Source organism: Balaenoptera acutorostrata, chromosome 4 (assembly GCF_949987535.1).
Source record: "Balaenoptera acutorostrata chromosome 4, mBalAcu1.1, whole genome shotgun sequence".
In the NCBI taxonomy this organism is placed as follows: Eukaryota; Metazoa; Chordata; class Mammalia; order Artiodactyla; family Balaenopteridae; genus Balaenoptera; species Balaenoptera acutorostrata.
The window spans coordinates 64,633,580-64,659,455 of NC_080067.1; the positions used below are offsets into that span (position 1 = coordinate 64,633,580).

Here is a 25,876-nt window from a genome sequence, read left to right on the forward strand (position 1 = left end):
GTACTTTATATTTTGTGCCAAATAACTTTATGTAAGCTCCCCCCCCTAAATTCAAAGTAACAAAACTTAATATAAAAAGTGAAATGATACAGAGTTACATAAAGTAAAAAGTGAACCTTTCCTCTTAGTGTAGGTATGTAGGTGTGCTTATCTGCCCACCCCAGCTTAAATCTTATTTAAGAGATGTCTTTAGATTTTTTTTCTTTGAATTTATAAAGAATATGTGTGCTTTTTTAAGTTACAAAAATTGGGAATACATTCTATTTGTGATTTTTGTAGTCAGTTAATTAAGATTCTGTAGACATTTTCAAGTCTGCACATACAGATTTAACCTCATTTTTTCTCACCACCCCATGATATTCCTTAGTATAGGTGTATCATAATTAGAAGTCGTTGAAATTATTGACAGTTGTTTTTTGCTTTTATCCCCTCCAATAAAAAGCAAGAGTTAATGTCCTTATGTAAATCATTTTCTGTTAGTATAAATCTTGGTGGTTCAATTGCTGAATCAAAGGCATGTATATTGAAAATTTTGATAATACCAAACTATACCATTTTGTCCTCCAAAAATGCTTTTTGAATGACCACTTCATAATTTTGCTAATACATTAAGGTGTTTGTTTCCTCATAGATTGACTGGCTGGATTATTATTAATCTCATCTGTAAGTTTTCATAAACGTGATAGAAGGAAGCTTTTGTCTTTATCTTCTGAACCTTGATTACTAGTGATATGGAGTGTCTTTTAAATTAGTTTATTGGCTGTTAGCCCCTTGTTCTGTTTATTATCTATTTTATTTTTTGCCCATGTAGTTTTCGATGTTGGAAATGTGTACATTTTATGGGTAAGTTTCTGTTATATATTGTGTTTTCTCCCAGGCATTCTTTAAAAAGCTGTACTTTAGTACTTTTGCCATTAAGAATTTATATTTTTACTTATTCAGATCTGCCAATTTTCCCAGATTCAGATCTACCAGTTTTCCCAGTGTGGCCTCCAAGATAACCCATTTTAGTACTTCTACAGAGATGCACCCCCCCCCTTTTTTTTTAAAGAGTATTTAGGTTTTTAATATAACTTGATTCTTTTTAGGGTAATTTATTGCATAGTATATTGTTTTTTTTTTTTTTTTAATTAAGTCATTGGCTACTGTTCTCTTTGTGCTGCTAGTCGTAAATACTATAATAGCAGTGATAACAGCTGACACTAACCCATATAATATATATATAACTAACTGGCTTTTTAAACACATTCTATCAGTTTGACATAATAGTCTCTTGAGGGCCTCTTCTAAACTCTATGAATACTTTAATTAGCCTTTCCAAGGTTCATGTAGCCTGAAGGTTAGAAAGTTGAATAACCAATGTAAGTTTTTGTCCTGAATGTTAATTCTTTCTAATATGTCATGCTGTATTACAGGGTGTTGTCAATTTTGTGCCACATTCCCAACTCTTGTTCTTTTGCAGCTCTAGGAACCCTTCCTCTTTGAAGAATGGAAAGGTGACTATGATTTGGCCATTAGTAATTGATTTAGAACAGAAATGATCCAGAAGGGAGCTTTTCATTAAGCTGTCCAGGCATTTATCTAAAGTTCAGCCATACAACAGAAGACCTAAATAGACATACAGATGGCCAACATACAGATGTTCAACATGGCTAATTATTAGAGAAATGCAACCAAGACTACAATGAGATATCACCTCACACCAGTCAGAATGGCCATCATCAAAAAGTCTACAAATAATAAATGCTAGAGAGGATGTGGAGAAAAGGAACCCTCCTACACTATTGGTGGGAATGTAAATTGGTGCAGCCACTATGGAAAACAGTATAGAGACTCCTTTAAAAACCAGAAGTAGAATTACCATATGATCCAACAATCCCACTCCTGGGCATATATCTGGAGAAAACTGATTTGAAAAGATATAGGCACCCCAGTGTTCACAGCAGCACTATTTACAATAGCCAAGACGTGGAAGCAACCTAAATGTCCATTGGCAGATGAGTGGATAAAGAAGATATGGTGTGTATACACACACACACACACACACACACACACACACACACACACGCACGCACGTACGTACATATATATACACACACAATGGGATACTACTCAGCCATAAAAAAGAATGAAAGAATGCTATTTGCAGCAACATGGATGGAGCTACAGATTATCATACTGAGTGAAGTAAGCCAAAGACAAATACTTTATGATGACTTATTTTTTTTAAATTTTAATTTTTTAAATATTTTGGCTGCGCCACACAGCATGTGGGATCTTAGTTCCCCGACCAGGGATTGAACCCATGCCCTCTGAATTGGAAGTGCGGAGTCTTAACCACTGGACTGCCAGGAAGTCCCCGTATGATCTCACTTATATGTGGAATCTAACATATGACATAAGTGAACTTATTTACTAAACAGACTCACAGACATACAAAGCAAAGTTGGGTTACCAAAGGGGAAGGGGTGGGGGATAAATTAGGAATTTGGGATTAACAGATACACACTACTGTATATAAAATAAACAACAAAGACTTACTGTATAGCACAGAGAACTATATTCAATGTTTTGTAATAGCCTATAATGGAAAAGAATCTGAAAAAGAATATATATACACGTATATATATATACAGACATAGATATACACATATATATATACAAAACTGAATCACTTTGCTGTACACCTGAAACTAACCCAATATTGTAAATCAACTATGCTTCTATTAAAAAATAATAATTAAAAAATTCAGCCATATGAACTTTCCATTCTTGTAGGTCAGGTATGGTTAAATATTGGCGATTTCACATGGCTTACTCTAAAATTTTATTACTTTACAAACATGTTTGGCTACTTCAGGCTTGCCCTTTCCAGCCAATTTATGAGACTTAGATGAAATTATAAAACGTAAATTAGTGTCTGGTAGTGGCCTCAAGAAGACACTATATGGCTTATAATAGAAAGTTGGTTTTGAAAAGTCTAAGATTCAAAGGTTTATTTTTAAACCTAATTGGTGGCTTTGTGTTTGATATCTTAAAAAGTGGCATATATTTTTAAATCTTTAAAGTATTTAATTAATTTTTTTTGACAAGTGTCTGCTTAATAGTTGATTTTGTTAACAAAAGATTGCTAAGAAAATTGGTAATTTCCCGGTGGTCCAGTGGTTAAGACTCTGCTTTCACTGCTGAGAGCCTGGGTTCGATCTCTGGTCAGGGAAATAAGATCCCACAAGCCGCGTGGCATGGCCAAAAAAAAAGATTGCTAAGAAAATAATGCTCAGCTTGTAAAGTTGGAGATGATGGGAAAATGAAGAGTTCTTTAGATTCTCTTAAGCTGGATATATAGTATAATGTTCTGGGATATTGGAAGGGCAGTAGAAAGAGTTTTTCCCCAGTGATTTCACATGTGAGGGGCCTTATTTTTTATTATAAGATGCCTACCTTATTCAGCAAGTTAATAACACACACAAACGTGTTGCATAGGAAACCTGACATCTCAAGCTAATAGATAATTTTATAAGACTTCTTAAGTTTTTCCTCTTGGGTTTAACATATTTGATATATAAAAACTTTTTTTTTGAATTGTGAAGTTTTCTGGTTGAAATACAGATGGGCAAGTTTTTGTTCTTGTGATGTATGCCTTTTCTTCCACCTTTTATGGCAGATAGACATTATGGTTCTGCATCTTTATAATTTAGTTATAATCCTGGGATAGGTCCCTTGAGAGAAATTTGATAAAGGGATTAAGCATAATTTGATGTAGAACACTCCCTTACCTTACAATTTTTTTTTTTTTTTTTAAATTTGGCCATGCCGCATGGCATGCGGGATCTTAGTTCCCTGACCAGGGATCAAACTCGAGCCCCCCTGCAGTGGAAGTGCAGGGTCTTAAACCAGTGGACTGCCAGGGAAGCCCCCTTACCTTACAATTATTTAAATTTAGTATTTTACTTATATGACAAATACAATATACATTATAATTTACATCTTACCTTTTAAAATGTTTCAATTTGATTCTTGCAACCAGTCTGAAAATTTTAGCTGTCTGTAGTTAGTCAGTCTTTCTCATAATATGAAGTCAGCATTGTTAGTCTTAGTGCTTGGGAATGCTCATACATTAAAGAATAGGTGAACATATTCTTTATTACTTGTATCTTTTTCTTTTGGGGATTGGCCAGTTTCCAAGACTTATGAAACCCATTTGTTAAGTATCAGCCACAGATACTAATGAGATAATACTGTTGTGTAAGTAGATAAATCACATTAGTGTTTTCTAGATGTTAAGCTTGCTTTCCTAATGTACATTTTCTATTTCTTCATAGATTGTAATGAGATGAAATAGATATGAATAGTACTCAATAAACGTTTTTCATGTAGTTGTAAGACAGGTTATTATGATTAAGCATTCAGTTTAATGCTTAACATTATTTAGAATTAGGTAAAAACTGTAGAAATTGTCTGCTGGTGTTCACATTATTCCTATTTGGTTATAACTTTGAAAGGCATCGTTGAACATTATTAACTTGAATGAAAAGCTGATAACATTAGGATCCAGACTGGAATTCCATTTAAGTCATAATTTGGTTGTGTGCTAGAATTTGGAGGCTAGTAAGGTTTGACTTGGGTTCATTTGGTAGAAAGAATACTGAAATAGGCTTTTGGAATTTGATTCTTCCATGAAACTGTAGCCTTCTTCAATCTGGGTACTGTTGTGTTTTTAGGTCTCTCATGGGCACTCCTTAGTCTTTTTTTAAGCTCTTTCTTGGATTTGAAGAAACTTAGAATGTTAGAGAAATGAGGGCCATTGCCTTAGAGTGTGAATTGCTTTCTTGGAATAGTTTGGGGATTTAAGTGAATTGAAATCTGAAGGGAATTTCTGTGAGGTGCTTTTTACTCCAATGACGTAGTCATAAATAAATTCAGTAAACTACATCTCGGACATAGTACGCTAGGGCATGGTCTTAACACTGGGTGGGTTATTAAAATGACTTTATTGTGTTGAGTACACTGTTCATTTTGTAAAGGATGTTATTTGACCCACAACACAAAAGTGGAGGCAAATTCATAGCATTTTGATTTGAGCCAGGAACTTAGATTAATTTGGCTTTATGAGAGAGGCTTTGTCTTTCAGGGATCCGTTATTAATGAAGTTTACAGAGATGGATGTAAGTATAAAATGGAATCCAGCATTTTAGTGTTCAATGAGAACTAAAGCTGCAAGACAGTCCACAATGTTTTATTCTTTTTTGTAGGTAAACTTACATAGAAAACCAGATTCCTAGACGGTTATTCTTTGGTGAAATAGAACAGGTAGTTTATTTTAAGACCCATTTTTCAGCATTCAAGCTTGAGGCACCCATCCACTGTAGATCAACAAGAGATATGCCAGTCTGTTTAGGTGAACTGCCTTTCTAAGATAGTGCTTGGAAAGGGCACTTTCCTTGTTCTCAGGGTTTTCTTTTTGGTTTTTAATTCTCAGTATACTAGGGAAAATAGTCAACATTTACCATTTGAGTCTAATGGGCCATTTTTATTGTTTTTTATATTTTTAAGTCATTTTACATATAAATTTACAGAAGTAAGAATAAAAGGATGGTGAAGATAAACATTATTAGATATTTTAATAAGCATTTAAACAAAGAAATCCAAGTTTTTATTTCATGTTTTCCTGGTTTTTGACAATACATATACCTAAAATGAGCAAAGTTTTCTGAATATTAACCTATTGCTCATCAGCTATCATGCATAAGTCCAGAACATAGCCATCTTGTAAATACTGATATCAGATTTAAAGTCCATCTCTGATAAGCTCTAGTTTATCATTTCTTCTCTTTCATCTTACACACTTGAATTATCAGAATGCAATGGTTTAAGAATACAGTTGACCCTTGAACAACATGGGTTTGAACTGCATGGGTCCATGTATACTCGGATGCCCCCCCATGCGGCTTGTGGAAGTATTAGTTCGCTGACCAGAGATTGAACCTGGGCCCTCGGCAGTGACAGTGTAGAGTCTTGATCACTGGACCGCCAGGGAATTCCCACTCAGATTATTTTCAATAGAAAATACTACAGTACTGCATAATCAGTGGTTGGTTGAGTTCACAGATGTGGAACTGCATATACAGAAGGCCGTCTGTGTAACACTCAGCTTTCAACTGCATGGAGGGTTGACTCCCCTAACCCCTTTGTTGTTCAAGGGTCGATTGTATTTTGGAACTTTTGACGGCTTCTAATTTTATCGAATAGAATATTATCATCTTTGCCCTATAATTACATCACTCATGTTTAACCAATTGGATTGACTAATGTGCATTTCTTCATTGTCTGTTTCTTTCTAGTCAAAGAAGATGGCAGAGTATTTTAGGATGTAGGAAAAATAAGGTTCCTGGATTCTGTCTTAGATTTATGTAAGGGTTCATTGGATGCTTAATAACAGTTGCAAGACAATGAGTTTTATTCTACTCTAAAAGTAAGAATTTCTTATTTTTTGGAAGATCTGTAAGAAAGGATAGAGTCAAGAAATAGTTAGATTTACTCATATAAGAAATGCAGAAGCTAAAATTGAGTTCACTGGAGCTTCATTGGTATATAGGCTTTTTTTTCCCTCATAGCTTTTCTCTAATCATGGTGTGCAGTAAAGTTGATCATGAAGTTTTGGCTTATTTATTTTTAGTTCCAGTATTCCACAACTTCGAAGATTACTCTCATCATCATCTTGATAGAAGCTTCAGGCTTTCCAAAACTGTTTGCCTATCAGTAGTTGTTTGCATTATTTCACAAATGGCTGTTAACATGTATTGATTGGTAGATTTCTCTGCCCACCTGTGTAGGGGCAACCTTAGTTTAATCAAGATTTTTGTGTTTCTTAGTCATCTCTTCCCAGCCTCCCCCCCCCTTCTCATGTATTGAAAATATATCAAACAAACTGCTGTGTCATAAGAAATAAGTCTAATTCTCAATGGAAACTTTTCTAATGTATTATATTTTAAAATACCTGATAATTATAGAATACATAAGATACAGGGTTTTTTTTGCATAGGAGGTTTTGTAAGGTATGTACTCTGCTAGATGGACTAAATGTGTGTATAATTTTTTTTTGTTCAAAGACTTTTAGTACATTTAAGTTCCTCAGCAAGGGATTTAAATGTCATACCTTGAAGGAATTTTAAAATAGGAAGAAATTTTAAAAACTTTCTAAAAACAGTTCTTAATTTCAACATTTTATAAATACTGATAACAGATTTAAAATACATCTTATTAAGGTTCTAGCTTATCCTTACTTCTGATACTTGAATCATCAGAATGCCATGCTCGAAGATGAACAGTGTTGACAGAAACTGAAAGACCTATGTTTTACACTATGTAAAACTGTCTTGTAAGAAGCATTTCTTTAAAATAATACTTATTGGGACTTCCCTGGTGGCACAGTGGTTAAGAATCTGCCTGCCAATGCAGGGGACACGGGTTCGAGCCCTGGTCCAGGAAGATCCCACATGCTAGGGAGCAACTAAGCCCGTGTGCCACAACTACTGAGCCTGCGCTCTAGAGCCCGCGAGTCACAACTACCAAGCCTGCGAGTCACAACTACCAAGCCTGCGCGCCTAGAGCCATGCTCCGCAGCAAGAGAAGCCACTGCAGTGAGAAGCCTGTGTACCGCAATGAAGAGTAGCTCCTGCTCGCCACAACTGCAGAAAGCCTGTGCAGCAACGAAGACCCAATGCAGCCAAAAAAATAAAAATGAAAATAAATAAATAAATCTCTTAAAAAAAAAATTTATGTTTAGTAAACCCTCTTGAATTTGGAATTCGATTTCCAAGGAGCCAAATTGCCCAAAGAGGGTTCAGTTTTATTTTTCAGTAGTAAAATTTAAGCGTATATAACTTTTATTAAATCATGTTTAGTACACCAATTTCACTTTGTTCACAATATATTTTTTTTTTAATTTATTTTTGGCTGTGTTGGGTCTTTGTTGCTGTGCACGGGCTTTCTCTAGTTGCGGTGAGCAGGGGCTGTTCTTTGTATTACTCTTAACAATAAAATTTTTGATTCTTGAATTTAATGGAAGTTTGCGCTTATAATAAGTCATTGTCTATAGTGTTGAAATCTTTTTGGATGAAGGAATAAGGGCATTTTTTTTCTTGCCAGGTGTATTCAAGAGCAAATGATCAAGAACCATGTGGATGGTGGTTGGCTAAAGTTCGAATGATGAAAGGAGAAGTAAGTGATGTTGAAACTTGCTTTGTGACTGATTTCCAAGGAAACACCTCCACTCTTGGTTCTGTAAATGTTACTCCAACTCTTAGTTGTTAAAAGCCTACTTCAGAAATAGTTAATCATGCCTTTCAAAAAGTCATGAGACCAGTAACTTATATTTGTGTTCTGGATTTGCAAACACCAAAACTGCTCTCCAGAGGTATAAATAACGCAGGCATGTGAGGACCACCATAGTTCATGCTTGTAAGAATGTATAATCTGGTTTAGGCAAATCAGATTGATGTAACTAAGCTGTGCTTAGTATTTGTGCCACAAGGGGGAGGGTCTACTGGTTAAACTGAGCAAGGTAATTAGAACTTCATTTAAAGCTCATTATTTTTGTTCAGATGGGATTTTTAAAATATTTTGATGTCTTTTAGTTTTATGTCATTGAATATGCTGCTTGTGATGCCACTTACAATGAAATAGTCACATTTGAACGACTTCGGCCTGTCAATCAAAATAAAACTGTCAAAAAAAATACCTTCTTTAAATGCACAGTGGATGTTCCTGAGGATTTGAGAGAGGCGTGAGTAATTTTGTTTACTGTTGAATTGATTTGTGAATCAAGAGGATTTTTCAGTGCTACAAAAAACTTTTTTCCCCAGACGCCCAGTCAAAAACTTTGATAGAAAATCTTTTTAACAAACAAAAGTTTTAATGGGTGGTGTCAAAATGAAATACTGAGTTTTCATTATAATTGCCCTCTAAATTTAACCTATTATTTAGGTCTTACCCATGAATTACTTTCTCCCTAGGTGTGCTAATGAAAATGCACATAAAGATTTTAAGAAAGCAGTAGGAGCATGCAGAATTTTTTACCATCCAGAAACCACACAGCTAATGATACTGGTAAGGTAACTCCATATTTTAAGGTAGATAATGAATATTGTACAGATTTTATAATTAAATATTTCAAAAGATAAAAGCTAACTTGTTTTATAGTGACTTTATTAAAATACAGTGTGGGAGAAATTTTTTTGCAGTTATAAAATTATTAATTTGTAAATTTCTCCTGGAGTAAGGAGGAAAAATCAGTATAATATTCTTTACATCATAAAATCCTTAATGTATGGGATCCTGGATTCTACCCGCGCCCCCCAATCATAATTTGAAGAGTAGATCTAAGTAATATGGAAATTAAGAAAGCAAAGTAAGATTAACTTGTGGCGGGGGGCGGTGCATGTTAGGTGAGGAGAGAAGTATAGTAGACGAAAATCAAGGAAGGCCTTATGTGGAAGGTTGTGTTTGTATTACCTTGAAAAAGGATTTAAGTTTTTGAGTGATTAACTTGTGTGTTTATAGTCTGCCAGTGAAGCTACTGTGAAGAGAGTAAATATTTTGAGTGACATGCATTTGCGAAGTATTCGTACGAAGTTGATGCTTATGTCCAGAAATGAAGAGGCCACTAAGCATTTAGAAGTAAGTGGGTTTACTTTTGTAAAAGGTTTTTTGCGTGTTCCATTTAGTTTCATGAGTATGTTGTTCAAGTTCCACGGCTGAAACTACTTGACTGTTAGGTAAGGCAACTTGGGACCTGTTTCATGGCTAATAACTGGAGTCATTGTGTCCTTAGAAGAATTACTTTTTTCTATTACTTTTATCAAACATAGCCTTTTGTCTGCTAAATGCCTGTTGAGTTATTTGTTAGGACTTGGATGACAGGTGCCAAAGAGCTTAAAAACTCACTAGGGATTTCCAGTAGAACTTTATTGCTGGTTTTTACTGTCCTGTATCAGTCACAATGCACTTCCTTAGTAACTGGTTCACTGTAACGACTCCTGGGTAAGAAGAGAGGAGGATACATGGCTTGTAGTTTTAAAAAAGAGGCTATCATTGCTTCTCTCCATCCTAAGGTATTCCTGTTTTCTCCTCTTCTTCGCTGCCACACTATTAGGAGATGTGTTCCCCCCATCCCCTCCCACACGCACTTGTGCACACACACACTGTCTTAGAGAAATTAGGGTACGTTTATCTTTAGGATAAGTACACTAATGCCCTTATTAATTTAAAAGTTCCAAACAGGGGATATGTGAATGAGTTTTGAAACATGAATCATCTGAATTGGGGAGCTTCCTGTATCAGTAATTCTGGAAAGTTGTTTTAGAATTACTGTTTTCTGTGACCATGATTAGATAGACGGGTCAACCTTTTTTCCCCTTCCATTATATGACCCCAAATGAATTTCCTTTATTCCTTTTTTTCTTAGTTCTTTTTCTTTTTTAAAAAAAATTATAGTGAAATAAACATAAGATTTACCATCCTAACCATTTTTAAGTGTGCAGTTGATAGTGTTGAGAAGTGTATTCACATTATTCACATTGTTGATCAACCTTCAGAACCTTTTCATCTTGCAAAAGTGAAACTCTGTGTCCATTAAACAACTTCACATTTCCCCTTCCTCCCAGCCCCAGGTCACCACCATTCTACTTTGTTTCTATACATTTGAGTACTCTAGATACCTTCCGTAAGTGGAGTCATGTAGTATTTGTCTTTTTGTGAGTGGCTTATTTCACTAAGCATCATGTCCTCAATGTTTGTCCATGTCATAGCATGTATCAGAATTTCCTTTTTAAGGCTGAATAATTCTGGTGGTACTCACATATCACATTTTGTTTTTCCATTCAGTGGACATGTGGGTTGCTTTCTCCTCTTGACTGTTGTGAATAATACTATGAACATGGGCGTACAAAAATTTTTTTTGATCTTTTATAATAAATTCTAATTTGCCTCTTTTACTAGTGCACAAAACAACTTGCAGCAGCTTTTCATGAGGAATTTGTTGTGAGAGAAGATTTGATGGGCCTGGCAATAGGAACACATGGTAGTAACATACAGCAAGCTAGAAAGGTTCCTGGAGTTACAGCTATTGAGCTAGATGAAGATACTGGAACATTTAGAATCTACGGTGAGGTAAGCTGTTTGTCCCCCACCTTGGGTAACTTTCCTATAACATGTTAACTATTGTCTGGAATTTCAGTTTCCGAAGGATGTAACGCTTTAAATTAATCAGCCTGGCAATCGTTACATGTATATAGGGGGATTAAAGGTTGTGTTTAATGTGTACTCTTCTCAAAAGTTCCTTAATCAACTGCTTCTGAATTTTACTCTGTTTTATGTGCATTACAGATAATTTATTCAAATATTTTTTGAGTGCTTACTGTCGGGCACTGGCAGTTATAAATAGCATATAGTAGAATAGCTTTTTTTTTTTTAAATGAGGATTATTCTTTTTTTTTTGTAAATTTACTTATTTATTTATTTATTTTATTTTTGGCTGTGTTGGGTCTTCGTTTCTGTGCGAGGGCTTTCTCTAGTTGCGGCAAGCGGGGGCCACTCTTCATCGCGGTGCGCGGGCCTCTCACTACCGCGGCCTCTCTTGTTGCGGAGCACAGGCTCCAGACGTGCAGGCTCAGTAGTTGTGGCTCACGGGCCCAGCTGCTCTGCGGCATGTGGGATCCTCCCAGACCAGGGCTCGAACCCGTGTCCCCTGCATTGGCAGGCAGATTCTCAACCACTGCGCCACCAGGGAAGCCCTAGAATAGCTTTTGTAGAACTTGAATTTGAATAATATTTTGTCACTGGTTAATTGTGCCATCTGTGTGGACAGGAAAATAATCTGAAAAATAAATCAGACTTTTCTTCATTGAGACCATCCTTCACATTAGAGTAAATGAGTTTTTTGGGGGTGATAATTTCAAGTCTTGACTCTTCATTTGAGTCATATAGTAAATCTTATTAGAGGCCTGATTTTTACTTCCGAAACCGTTAGAAGTGGGCCATATAACAAAGTAATCAAGATGAAAGGCTTTGGAGCCTTACTGCCTGAATTGGAATTCTGTATCTACCACTTTGAGAGGGCTTGGAGAAAGTTACTCAGCTTCCCTGCATAATCTTCCGAATTGTAAAATGAGAATAATAATAGTGCTTACCTTACAGTTTATGAGGATTAAATACGGTTTTAAAATTTTTGCTGTGTATAATACAGTGAGCACACAATATACTTGACCTATGGTTATTAAAGGACAAACATTAGAAGTGGAAGTTAACTGTTACTAGAACTATAAATTCCTTTTGGAGAAGACACCCCCCCCATCTTCTAGTCTTTTAAAATCATAACCATTAGCGATTAGGAATTTTAATGATGTTATCAGTAGGTAATTTTTTTTTAAATGCGTCTGCAGAAACAGCCTTTTAAATCATTTATGTTGAGAATGAAAAAACAATGCAGATAGTACAGACAACATGAACAATTTTTTTTTTTAACACTCACCTGGAGAATTCAGCATAGGAGTGTGGGCCAGATGTATTTAGGATTGGGTTAAAATTTGGCTAATGTAAGTAAGTTAAACTCTCTTGTTAATTTTCTCAGGAGCTTAAAAGGGACCTTAGAGATGTCTAACATTTTGGTTGTAAAAGACTCTTTCCTAGCTGTTTAATGATTACTGTGACTTTTTTTGGAAAAGTACTTCATGCATTACTTGACTTGAAATGTCACTCTGGTGGTCTGAGCAGAATCTTGTACTAGAGCGTAATAATTCAGTTTTTCTTATTTTATTTTTTTTGTAGATTGTGGGTTTCTTCAAGGTTGAATTTCATGTTTGTTTCCCCTCTCTCCCAACCAGAGTGCTGATGCTGTAAAAAAGGCTAGAGGTTTTTTGGAATTTGTGGAGGATTTTATTCAGGTTCCTAGGAATCTTGTTGGTAAGTACTTCTACTAAATGTTAAATAAGTTAAATGTTATTTAATTACATACAGTGACTTAATTGAAAATTAACGTTTTCTGATATCTTAAAGTTATGTAGAGTATTTTTTTTATAACAGTTTGTCATAGTTTTTCTTAAGCCTTTTCATCCTTTGGCCTCTTAATATTTTCATTTGCTTGATGTCTTTATCATTCATATATCCATCAAAATTGTCATAGTACTTTTTGAGAAGGTATTTGTGGTAATTTTTTTTTGTTTAATGTAGAAGAAAAAGTAAGAGTGGACTAACAATAGGGTAATAAACTTCTACACAGTAGGCCTCAAGTAAGTAATAGTTGTTGCAAAGGCATAGACTAAAGTTTAAGAAGTCATAGGCAGGAGAGAAGGATGGTGATGATGTTATGAGGGGAGGTTTCACTATTAAGTTTTTGACACTCAGTGAAAACTGCTGCGCCCATGGGTTATAAGTTAAGTGACAATTTTTGAATTTGAAGGTGCAGTTAAATCAGCATTATAGTTTGGGATTAGTTGTTTAACAGCTTTGTTATTAATATCCTCTACATCTGTGCTGTCTGTCCTTTAAAATGCTGTTTGAGACATATGGGAGAAGCTTTGGTCACATGTTAAATACTTAGTGATTATCCTAAAAGTTCGGCATAAATAAAGCATCAACATGATGTAGCAAAATTTACTAGGGGAATGGTTTTCTATGATTTTTTTTGGTCATCTATTGAATCTCATTAGTTTTTTGACCTTAATGAAATAGTTAGAGCCCCTTGGGCTCCATTTATATATAGTTACGCCTATAGGAAGATTCTATACATGTTTTACTTGTCAAATTCTGTAAAACATTAGTAGGTGAAAATTAAAAAAAAAAAAAAAAACACTTCCACTATTAAAAAAGATGTTTGTTTTGGCCAGTAACAAGTAGTGCACTTGGGATAATAGTGTACAACACAAGAATTTGGACAGTTTCGTGGTGTTCAACTGTATAAAAATCTTTTCACTTCTGCCCAAACGTTTGGATGGGTATGATATACTACCCGTTAAGTAAGCTCCACTTAATCTGTTCTTAGAAACCACTGTTCACTGTACACTGAATTGCTGGAGATTATGAGTTGAGAGGTTAAAATTAAATGTAAGTCTCAGGAATTGTACATAATTTTAATAAATGTTAAGATACAAAAAGTTACCAAATGTTTATTGTTGCCTAATGAAATTGCCTTTGACAAGAAAGCTGCTTTTGAAAATGATCCGCTTTGTTGTTTATATAATACTCTATTATTGACAGCTATCAGTACTAACATTTTGGTTGCTGCTTTTACAGAACATAATTTAACTTAAGATTTCTTCACTTGTAAAAATGATTTGGAGGTGAGTGTGTCCAAGGGAGTCAGGGTTCTTTCCAGCCCAACAATTCTATAGAAGATAGCCTTGGTCTTGTAGAATTCGTGGTAGTGTTAATTTTAAGTAAAAATTCCTGATATTTCAGAAATAAGGAAATTGGATGTATTTGTAGCTCTCAGATTTTTCTCTTTATTCATTTATCTGTGCAGTGATGTGAGTACCTGTCATGTCTTTTTTTCCTCCACCCTGGCTTGGTTGGCTTTGGTGATTTGGGTTATTTGTTTACTGTTTAGAAAATAAATATTAGCAACTATTATGCATTGGTGAAATACTCAGAAGTAAAGACTTCAGTTGGTTGGTGTGTATAATAGTAGTACTACATCTTCCTCCAAAATGTTTTCTGGGTGAAGCAGTGTTTTGAAAAATAGTACATTCTTAGTCCAAGTGAAAGAAAAAAAAGAGGACTGAGACGTAAATGGGAATGAGGACTACTTGGTAGGTAAGTTTCAGAGAGGATTCCAGCACATGTTCAGGTTCCAAGGGTTCTAGACTTGTTGACCATTCCCATCCTTCCCAAATCAAAAGTATTACATGAACATTGATTTGAAAATTAATTGAAACTTTTCACCTCTTGGAAGCCTTCCTTAATCACTTCTCTACTCTGTCCCTTCAGCATTTATGCTCAGTGCTCATTATGCTACAGGTTTGCTTCAGTTTGTCAATATGCTTTGGAATTTAAACTGTGGAAATGATCAGTTAAAATACTGATGGTCTCTGGTGGGACTAAATAAAACTTGCAGGTAGGTCCTTGCCACAGACCCCAGAAGGGTGATGGATATTCACTCAGCACTGGTATAGTTCACAAGAAGGAAGGGGTAAAGATTTGGGGGGGGGGGTATGATATATCAATCTGTTTTTTCGAAAAGATATTTGCTTATTTTTAGCAGGGTCAAGGATGGAGTTGCTGCTTGAGCTTCACTGTGTTAACATGAAGGTTGCTTTTATATGCTGCTGCTAGGGCTGCTCAGAGAAGACATACATCATGTGACTTCCCTGTCCTACTCCTTTGTTTTTTCTTTTTACCTGTTCAATTGCTGCTGCTTTTAAACTTATGGTTATTGGGCAAGGAGGTTTGAAAATCCTATAATAGTGTCTGCTGTATTGACTGGCTTATTGTTGCCATTGTTTCCTTATTTATCTCCTTCTCCCCTTATTTATTCTTTATTGGGAACTGTTCTCTCAAGCATGCAGTAGGAGAAACTTATATTTTAACCTCTTACAACCAAAATTAATTTATTGTGGAAATAGATTGCTGATATAGTATGAAATTTTAATTAATTGAGGATTTGGACTTAACAAATAAGATGTTGCTGTTAACTTAGGATACATCTATTCCATCTACTGATAGTTACTTGAACATTTACTTCTGTTACCAGGTAACACTACCCAGTATTGCTTTGTTACTTTATGGGTGTATGTTAGCTTTATAACAAGTGAGTTCCTAAGGGGAAGAGCATCTTCGTGTCCTCCTTTTAGTTTCTCCTCTAATTATTGGATACTCAATAACTGCTATGTGACAGACTTACGAGTTAAGTGTGGAGAAGGTAAATAATTTGAATTTTATGTCATTTTACAGTATTTCATATCTAGGAAGACAGCAGATTATATACATGTACAGTTCTGCAGTACTTTAAAAACTTACAGGTGTAAAATGTAATATTGTTAAATATCAACATTTTATTTTGGTGAAGAGAATATTCATTTTAAAAGAATCTTGAAGTCACAGGTGTCTTTTGAACAAATAGGAACTTGAAAATAAAAGCCAGATTGATGACTTTGTTAGTTGTTTGAATAATAATATATGTAATATGTCATAAATGTAAACAAATTGATGTGTTTAATGCCAAAATAAAAGTTTTCTTTTTGCCTTCATTTATATATCTAAGTTTTTGAAATAAATGGGTTGGACTTGATATTTTAAAAATAGAAAAATGATATAGAACATATTAAAAAATATTTAGACATTGAAAATGGCTTACATGTGAGTGGCACTGTCAATCTCAGTTAATAGTAGTTGCCTTAGGCGTACCGAAGAGAAGGAGGTTTCATACCAAGGATAAAGTTCCTCAGTGGTCTTTAGGGTGAGTTAATTGAGAGTAAGAAGATGAAGTTTTGCTTGGTTTTTATAATTTGATAGTAAGTCAAATTATTTGGGCTGGTGTTGACATGATAAGCAGTGTTGGTTTTTAACTTACCATTATATATGTTTTCTCTTATTAAAGGAAAAGTAATTGGGAAGAATGGCAAAGTTATTCAAGAAATAGTAGACAAATCTGGTGTGGTTCGGGTGAGAATTGAAGGAGACAATGAAAATAAACTACCTAGAGAAGATGTAAGTATTTAAAACATAATTTGCCTGTGTTTTGTGTCTCCCTCCCCCCCCGCCCCCCATTTGTTTTCTGGTTGACTTACAGTACTATTTTTTATATTTTGAAAATTGTTTTAGGAAAGTTATATCCGGTGAACTGCTTATGCTCTGCAGCAGATTTTTCTTTTTTAAAAAGTTCTGTTCCTTATAATGTTGCTTAACACACTTAGAAAACAAATCATCTTTCAGTTGTTGGCCTTGGGCTCTTGGTTGGTTTCTCAGTACGTCAGTAAAAAAGCCAATTTTTGGGGGGAAAAAAAAAAAAAGACTGATAATCCTAACAGTTCTTTTTTTTGTACTTAGAGTGTAAAGAATTTGATATTCTAAACAAAACAGTCAGCTGTGAAGGAATTCTTGATAAGTAACACTTCTTGACCTTTTTTTTTAGAATTTGTAAGCCCTAACCATTTTTTAATTGAAATCTTTAAGCTTTATGTTGCTAGTAATTCTGATGCCAACTTTCTGAAATTTCTTTTTCAGTCTTTTTCTTACATGTTGATGTCTTGTCCACAGTGCTGTTTTTTTCCTTCTCATCCACCACTGTAAGCATCTCTCATCTTTGTGGCTCCAGTGGTCAACTCTGTATAAGTTGCATGTCTGAACATAAGGCAAGGATTTTCCCCCAGATTATCTCCCAGAAAGCAGTACATTCACAGCTTCCTCAGTTTTGCATGATAGATAACTAGAGAGTTTGTTTGCCTATCGGACAGAGTAAGTTTTTTTCAAAAAAAAAAAAAGAGAGAGAGACACAGAGAAAATTGTAGATTTTGGCTCAGATAAATAGCCTCACAGCTGGTATTCGATGTTGTAAAGATGCCTATGAAAGATACCATTTCCTTTATTCCTTTTAATTAGTTAGAATGTGGAGGTAAATACACACTTAAAAACAAATGAGAGAAAAGAAATGATTTACTATTATACAAATGAGTACTTGTGGATTGATTTCATCCTACACTGCTTCAAAAACTGCTGTGAACCTCAAGTAATTTTAACTTATTCTTAAGCAAGCACCATGCCCCAAATGGGGGGGGGGAATCCCATTTTTTCTTGACTTTAAGATGAGGATTAAAATCGAGGGTGTCATACTGTTATAATTGGCACTGTCCCCATTTATACTTAATATATAAAATAATGGTGATCCATTTGGCATACAACCACTGCCTAAAATTGATCTGAAGATCAAGGTGTTTACTGGGCAAGGTCATTAATGACTCAATTATAAATTTCTTAACTTGATACTAATATCTAAGTCTTCCCTTAGCTTGACTTATTCCCAGTTGCTTTCCAGTATTTACCATCTTGTTGCAAGCTAATTCTTCTAGGCCCTCCTTCATAAATTAAGAAGTTATTGTACTTTCCTTTGTTTGTAGTTTTGGTCATTGTTACCTCCATTTCTGTGCCAGAGTTAAGAAATTTAAATGCTAAAAGATACCAAGCACATTATGTAAATTACGAAGCACGTTGGGATGTACAAGATAGGAAAGGGAGGAAAGAAATGTGCTTCTCACGTTTAATCTGGTTGCTGTGTAGGAATGCATGTATTATGTGTTGCTGTTTCTTCCCATATTTTAAAGAAGCTGGAAACGTAAACAGTACACAAAATTTTTCAATTTTCAAAACATTGCATGTGAAAACAAATCTGAAGGTTGATATTGGCTTATTTGGGGCCACCATTTCACAATTTAAGCTGTCTAGGGGCATTCCCTGGCGGTCCAGTGTTTAGGACTCTGCACCTTCACTGCTGTGGGCCTGGGTTCAATCCCTGGTTGGGGAACTAAGATCTCACAAGCTGTGTGTCATGGCCAAAAAGAAAGGAAAAAAAAGCTGTCTAAATCCCCTGGAGACTCAGTTTATAACTTGTTTACTCTGAAGTCTTTGGTGACTCATCTCTAGCCCGATACGACCTTTCCACCTGTATACCGTAGCTTTTATTGTCTATGTAATTGTGTATTTAATGATTTTCTTTAAGTCTTAAATTTTGTTTTCTGGTTTATCTTATGTCTCCAAACCAGGTTACGGAGCTCCTTGAAGTCAAGAAATCAAATTCTCATATTCTCCCTTCTTCCCTAGCATAATGAACTGTATAGAGTAGGCACCTGGTAAATATTTGAAGTCAGTTAATTAAGGTTTTTTAAGATTAGATTTGAGTTTTTACTTGTAAAAGAAACACGGTTTATGTAAAGGTTAGAATAGCACAGAAAGGTATGGTGTAAAAAATAAATTATATTTATGTCCTGTCCATGTCTTTCTCTTCCATCATGTCTCATAGATTTTAGACTTGTCAGGTTGCCTTTTTGTGTCTTCTGCTCTTAAAAATAATGCTGCAACAAAGATCCCTTGTGACTGAATGGTAAATTCCTGGAAGTGCATTTGTTAGATCAAAGGGTATATGGCATTTAAATTTTTAGATCTTGTTAGTTTTCCCACACATTCCTCCACCAGTATAGAAAATGTCTGTTTTCCACATATTTGCCAATACTGAGTTTTATCACAGTTTAATTAGTGCCATTCCAGAAGATGTACATGTTATCTTTCCATTTGCTTGAAAGACATTTTCTATAAACAGATTGTCCTTTGCATATTTTTTGTCATTTTTTATTACTGAAGTGTGTAAGCTTTTACATTTTGAGTAAGTTAGTCTTTTTATGTATGTGGCAAATATTTTTGCCTTCTGACTTCTGCAATTTTGTGTCATGTTTGGCAGGTCATAGATTGTTCAGAAGTGCATTTCTAGTTTTTTCCCTCCAGTTTTTTTTTTTGTTTGTTTTGTTTTTTGGGTGTAATGTTATCAGGAGCAGGATCAGCTTTGTTTTCTTCTGAGTGCTAGTTTGTCTCAATGTCACCTATTAACTGTAAATAATCAGTTTAAAAAATATTTTTAAATCTAGAAATTTCACTGAAATAACTTAGATGTAAACTCATATATTCAGTAATAATCATTTACTCTTTACTCCAGTTTTTTTTTTTTTAATGGTTTATAATACCTATTAAAATAGTCTGTAAAATACGTGCAGTTAAGGATGCCTTTTTACTGCTCCTTTTCTTTGGAGGTAACTATTGGTTACTATCTCCAGTTGGGGGTCAAGGCATTCTGTTTCTCTTAATCCTTGCAGATCAGCTGTTTGGAAAGACTTTACCTTTTTTATCTACTTTGTAAAAGTCTTATTTATTTTTAATATTGACTTTAAATGACAATAATATTCTTATGAATTCCCCTAAATTTCCACATCTGGGATGGCATAATTCACATTCTACCTAATATTCCTGTGCTTTTTAAATTCATATCACTAATGCTGTACAATGAGATTATTATCGGAAGGTTTATTATCTTTTCTGAGATTATGATTACCTTTAGAACAGGGACTTTATCCTATTCCTTAGCATAGATTCTGGCAGTTAACAAGTGGATGTTATTTGGAATTAAGTAACTGGATATGAAATTGGCTGGTGAGCAAATTGTTTTCTCAGCTGTAGAATTGGGATATTTCTTAAAGTGAATTTTTAATGAACATTAAATAATGAACGTAAATAATATAGTCCCAGAAATACAGTATGTGATTAAAACTTTTTAGATCTCTTTTCTTCCCCTCCCCTGTCTTTTATTCACTTTGTATCCTCTGTTTTCTGCATGTGAATTTTTGAGGACACTGTCAAGACTTTCTCACTTCCTAATAAGCTTAAGTTAGAGTCCCTTGTTTCATGCCTTCCTAGTTGTAATTACTTCCTTATAGTCACTACAGCTTTAAGCTCCATGATAGCTGTGCTCTGTACTGTAGCCTTAGCAACTGTCCTGGTGCATTTCTTCTTTTTGATCTCCCATACTAAAATTCAATTAAATTTTTAAAAAATTATTTTGAAAATAAGTCACATAGTAGTTTCTTACGTAGAATAAAAAGTTAAGCCACACTTAATTCCATATTTAGAATCCAAAGTTAAGCCAGTTTGTTTAGATAACTGTTAGGAACTATTCTGTAAAATCAAGAAAATGAGGAAAGACACTGTGACTGGGTGAGTTTACTTAGGATCTGTTCATTGCCCTTAGCCAGTAGGAAGCTGTAAGTTTACTTCTTTAAAGGAAAAAAAAATCATCATCATATTCTCCTCCTCCTCACTTTTTTAAACCTTCCTCTTTTGAAATTCAGCTAAGTAAACCAGGTCTGGGTTAATCCTTTCATTTGCTTTAATAACTGGTGACTACTTGCCCATATCAGTAATTTCTTTACATTGCGTGAATATTGAGAGTCTGTAGATGGTAATTCTATTAATGGTCACGAAGTACTCCTTCCATTACACACATGTTGAAAGTTTTGCTATCTGAGCACATATTATAGGGATAACCTGGCTAATGGGTTTTATTATGTTTTTAAGGAAAGCACTACTGAAGTGATATATCTAGTCTGAAAATTCATGCCAGTTTGATGGAAAATTTCTTTAAAAGTTGGTTTATATACTTAAAAGATTAGATTGAATTAGAAATTAGAAAACATAAATATTAAATACTGAGGATGTTGTGTTTTCTTACAGGGGATGGTTCCATTTGTATTTGTTGGCACTAAAGAAAGCATTGGAAATGTGCAAGTTCTTTTAGAGTATCATATTGCTTATCTAAAGGTTTGTATAGTGTTCATATCATGTTGCTCTACACATTAAACTTTAATTTTATATTTGTAGTAAATTTTAAGTCTTTAAATATTTTTGTTAATTCAGCTTCATATTTGCCCTTTCTTTCTGCGTGAGAATATTAAAAGTCTTTTGCTGTAGTAAAATGATTGGCCTCATGTACATTTTTTCTCTTTCCCGCTGTACTTCTACATTTCTTTCTGTACTGTTTAAGACATGGTCACTCTTGTGTTTGATGCAGATAGGACACAGAACCAGGAATGAAGGTGGGCTTTCTTGGTAACTGATATTCTCTGAATCACATGTACTACCCCCATAGATATCAGTTGATAATTCTTAACCATTGTTTTTAATATAGTCTGTCTGGGTTGATGAATAAAGCGAAAAGGTTTTAGAAAAGAAATTCCCTATAAGTTGGATTGTCATTTTCTACTCTTCTTATTCCTGCTGTTTTTTTCTTGTTTATAGTATCTCAACTGCTCTGTCTCTAGTTATGTTTTCCTTTTAGTCACTCATATCATTGGCTGCTGTGTTAATATTTTGAAAGCACCCCTGATAATGTCATTCCTTTTTTTAAAACTCATCTTTCCAATACTCTACTGCCTTTTAGCCAAGAGCTTTCTCTAGACACCTTACCTTCACATCCTGTAATGGCCTCATTCTCTGAATGACCATGTCTGCCAGTTCATCTAGGTCAGAACTCAAGTGTCATTATTTTGATAGGAAAGTAGGTTATTAATAGTACCTGTCATAAATGGTACCTTACCTCATTTAGCAGAGTTTTTACTCCTTGAAGGCTAGATCTGGTAATTTTGTGTAATTATTAGCTGTTTAAATAGGTTATTTCAGCACTTGTCTGTTGAACATCCCCTAGGTTATTCTAATGCTTGTGTGTAAACATTCCCTTGAAGGAGAAGAGTCATTGTCTTTATTTTGAATACCTGTAGCACTTAGCATGGTTGGCACATGATGCTCAGGCATTTAGTAAATGCTTGGTGAATTGAATTAGCAAATGACCTTGTAAATTGTGTTCATTAGGAATACAGTTATACTTTGCTGAATAACTGCCCAAGATCACAGCTTTTTTCATTCGTAGGACTGGAGTATAGCTCAAGCTCTGGGCTTTAAGAAGACAAAAGAATACATGTAAGATTTATCCTTTTTTGTTTTGGTTATAGGAAGTAGAACAGCTAAGAATGGAACGCCTGCAGATTGATGAACAGCTACGACAGATTGGTATGGGTTTCAGACCTTCTTCCACCAGAGGGCCTGAAAAAGAGAAAGGATATGCCACTGATGAAAGTACCGTCTCTTCTGTACAAGGTTCTAGGTCTTATAGTGGAAGAGGCAGAGGTCGTCGGGGCCCTAATTACACCTCCGGTTATGGTAAAAAAAAAATTTTTTTTTTTCGGTAGTGGTTTCGGTGCTCCAATACGTTTTGCTTATTATTGTTTTTGGGTTTTTTTAGGATTCATTTTTTATTTATTTAATTAATTAATTAATTAATGGCTGCGTTGGGTCTTCATTGCTGTGCGTGGGCTTTTTTCTAGTTGCAGCGAGCAGGGGCTGCTCTTTGTTGTGGTGCGCGGGCTTCTCGTTGCGGTGGCTTTTCTTGTTGCGGAGCATGGGCTCTAGGCGTGTGGGCTTCAGTAGTTGTGGCACATGGGCTCAGTACTTGTGGCTCGCGGTCCCTAGAGCGCAGGCTCAGTAGTTTTGGTGCGCGGGGTTAGATGCTCCGCGGCATGTGAGATCTTCCCGGACCAGGGCTTGTACCTGTGTCCCTGCATTGGCAGGCGGATTCTTAACCACTGTGCCACCAGGGAAGTCCTGCTAATTATTGTTTAGTTCATCACTTTATCTTGGCTTTGAGGGCAGGAGATAGTTCTGAGGTACATGTTTTAATAGTGACAGCATGCTTTATATTAATGACAGTAAAAGGTTTGTAGTGTTCAAGTAAAAGGTTTGTGTGTAATGAAATGAAACATGTTTTTGTTAAGTTTATAGCTCATGATCATGTTTGTTCTAAATATTTAGAATAAATATATATGCAACTTGTTTTCTCAGGTATTTTCCCTGTACAATTGTATACATTTTCCAATAAAAACCTAGTGATGGTGGTGATACTACTAGGATTTATCTTTTGCCTACCCTCTAGGAAAAGTAAAAATGAAAAAATACACTAATCACTGTGCCACGATTACATATAGCAAATCTGTACTGGTTTTTAAAATATACTATATTGGTTCATTTGGCAGTTTTGAATATTAATATCTCACATCTGGAATTATTTTGTGAAATACAGCATTTCAATAATATGAGGGCTTTAAAAGTTAGAACCTAGTTAACATTTTATAAATGAACATTTTTCTAAAATGTGTTTCACTGAGAGGGTGGGGCTTAACCTATGTAGGAAGGGACCAGTGGATGGTGATTGTCAACAATTCTCTAATCCTGAATTTCTCAGTTCGTCTTCAGCTTTGGAGTTGTTCCATTTTTCTGCATTTGGACTTGGATCTTAGCAGTGACCTGATTTTTTTCTTCCCTTCTATCTTTCCTTCTCTCTTCTCTTCTCTCTTCTCTACTCCCCTATGCTCATCCTAACTGCTTTGGGAAAAAATTCCGTAAGCCTTTTCCAGAGTAGAAGGCATTTAGGGAAAACAAATACATGAAAGCTTTACAGTGTGCAGATTCCACTTCCACATTTCATGTTTGACCAAAGGATCATCTAATGATGCCAGAGTTATATTAGATTTGTACTGTCTTTCATTTGTTGTAGAGTTGGATGGTCAAGTTTTCCTTCCCTTTTTTCATTACTTTAAAGTTAACCCTGTATTGAAGCCTGAAAAGAAAAATTCCAGTTACTGTGTTCAGTATGTGAAGGACTGAGAATTGAGAACTATTTACAATCCTGAAAGCACATTTAATACAAAAGACAATCAGTAGTTAAATAGAAATGAAGTACATACTGAATGATTTTAGAGGTACAGATTACTAGTACAAATAATGAGATTTGGTTTTTTGGTTGACGAATTCATTGAACAATTTTATAAGCCTCTGGGAAGTCCACTTATTAACGAGAGGTCACTCTTCAGCAAAATGCTTTTGTTGACAGTAGAAATAAATTTAAATGAGAATGGTAGAGGAATATCATTTGGATTGAAGAAAGCTATGCAAATTGTTCAGTAGATGGCACTCTTACCTCTGAATCTTTGCAAACTAGTAACATTGTGTTTCTTGAAATAGCTGTTGAACTTAAAGTGGGCTCCAGAGAAATAAAAATTATTTGAATTTGGTTGTAGATGTTCTTGTCCGCTTAATAGCAGGTTTCTTAGGTGGTGAATATATATATATATATATATATATATATAAGCTGTATAAGAATTTAACGTCTCTGAAGTTATATACATCCATTGTAATGGATGATGTCTTACAACTTTAATTGGCAGCATTTTCTTTAAATGGCACACAAAATATGACCTAATGTTGGATTTGATAAAATGTGGGGCTTTAGCTGTTAATATTAAATTCAGCATACGTGTTCATTTAAAAGGATGTGAACCATCTTCATAAGGTGATTTTAGAAGTTTTAGGGGAAAATCTGAGTTAAAATTCTGTTAAAAACAGGTCTTTTTATTTGTTGGAGCCATTACAAATTGAATCGGTTTCATGGATCATTTATAAAGCCTCCCCCCACCCTGACTTTTTGGATTCATGAACTTATATTTTACAAAATTGAGATTGGAATGATTGCAATGATTTTAACAGAGTATTTGTTTTCTGTTGATTATGCAACAAATCATAATTTCAGAGGCTTTTACAATACTATTATCTTACAGTTCTGTAGGTCAGAAATCTGACATGAGTGTCACTGGGCTAAAATCTAAGTGTTGGCATGTCTGTATTTCCTTTTGGAGGCTATAGGGAAAAATTTGTTCCTTTGACACTTCCAGCTTCTAGAGACAATCTCTGTTCCTTGGCTTATTGCCCGCTTCCTCCGTCTGATAAAGCCAGTAATTACAGAGAGTCCTTGTGCTGCCATCTCTGGTTCTCTGTAGTTGAGAATGGTTCTCTACTTTTTAAAGATCCATGTGATTAATTTGGCCTTACCTGGATAATCTAGGATGATCCTCCCACCTCAATATCCTTAACCTTAATTACATCTGCAGAGTTTCTTGTGCCATCTCAGAGATGTTTAATATGAAGGAAGTGGAACACTAGCCAGTTCATTAGCTTTTTTTGTTCTTGACCTTAATAGCTGTCTTTATCTACTGAAATCTATCTATGATTTAGACACCCTCTTTGAGTATCTTATCTTGAGTATTAGATTTAGGTTAAACTTAAGAAAATTGTTTTGCTTATGATACTGAGTTAAATACTACACTGTATTTCTAAAGATAATTCGAAAGGAACTTCTGTTAAAAAATGAGATACTCATCTAACTTCAAATCTTGGTAATGTTTTCAGGCAGGGTATATAGCTTTGTAAATAAATCCCAAAGTTCTGATACATTCCAAGGTTT

The 25,876-nt window shown here is 34.8% G+C and overlaps 1 protein-coding gene across 5 annotated transcripts in view; it reads left to right on the plus strand.

The window, feature by feature from the left end:
• FXR1 (FMR1 autosomal homolog 1) overlaps positions 1-25,876 on the plus strand; it is a 56,970-nt gene that overhangs the window by 20,394 nt on the left and 10,700 nt on the right. For 3 of the 5 annotated variants that reach the window (XM_028162084.2, XM_028162085.1, XM_028162088.2), the window contains exons 4-12: positions 8,149-8,220; positions 8,637-8,785; positions 9,015-9,108; positions 9,562-9,678; positions 10,999-11,169; positions 12,882-12,960; positions 16,592-16,701; positions 21,262-21,348; positions 22,536-22,743. In XM_028162084.2, the coding sequence (XP_028017885.1) occupies positions 8,149-8,220; positions 8,637-8,785; positions 9,015-9,108; positions 9,562-9,678; positions 10,999-11,169; positions 12,882-12,960; positions 16,592-16,701; positions 21,262-21,348; positions 22,536-22,743 (1,087 nt within the window). The remainder of the gene's footprint in view (positions 1-8,148; positions 8,221-8,636; positions 8,786-9,014; positions 9,109-9,561; positions 9,679-10,998; positions 11,170-12,881; positions 12,961-16,591; positions 16,702-21,261; positions 21,349-22,535; positions 22,744-25,876) is intronic. The other 2 variants (XM_028162086.1, XM_028162087.1) reach the window with 1 other exon arrangement.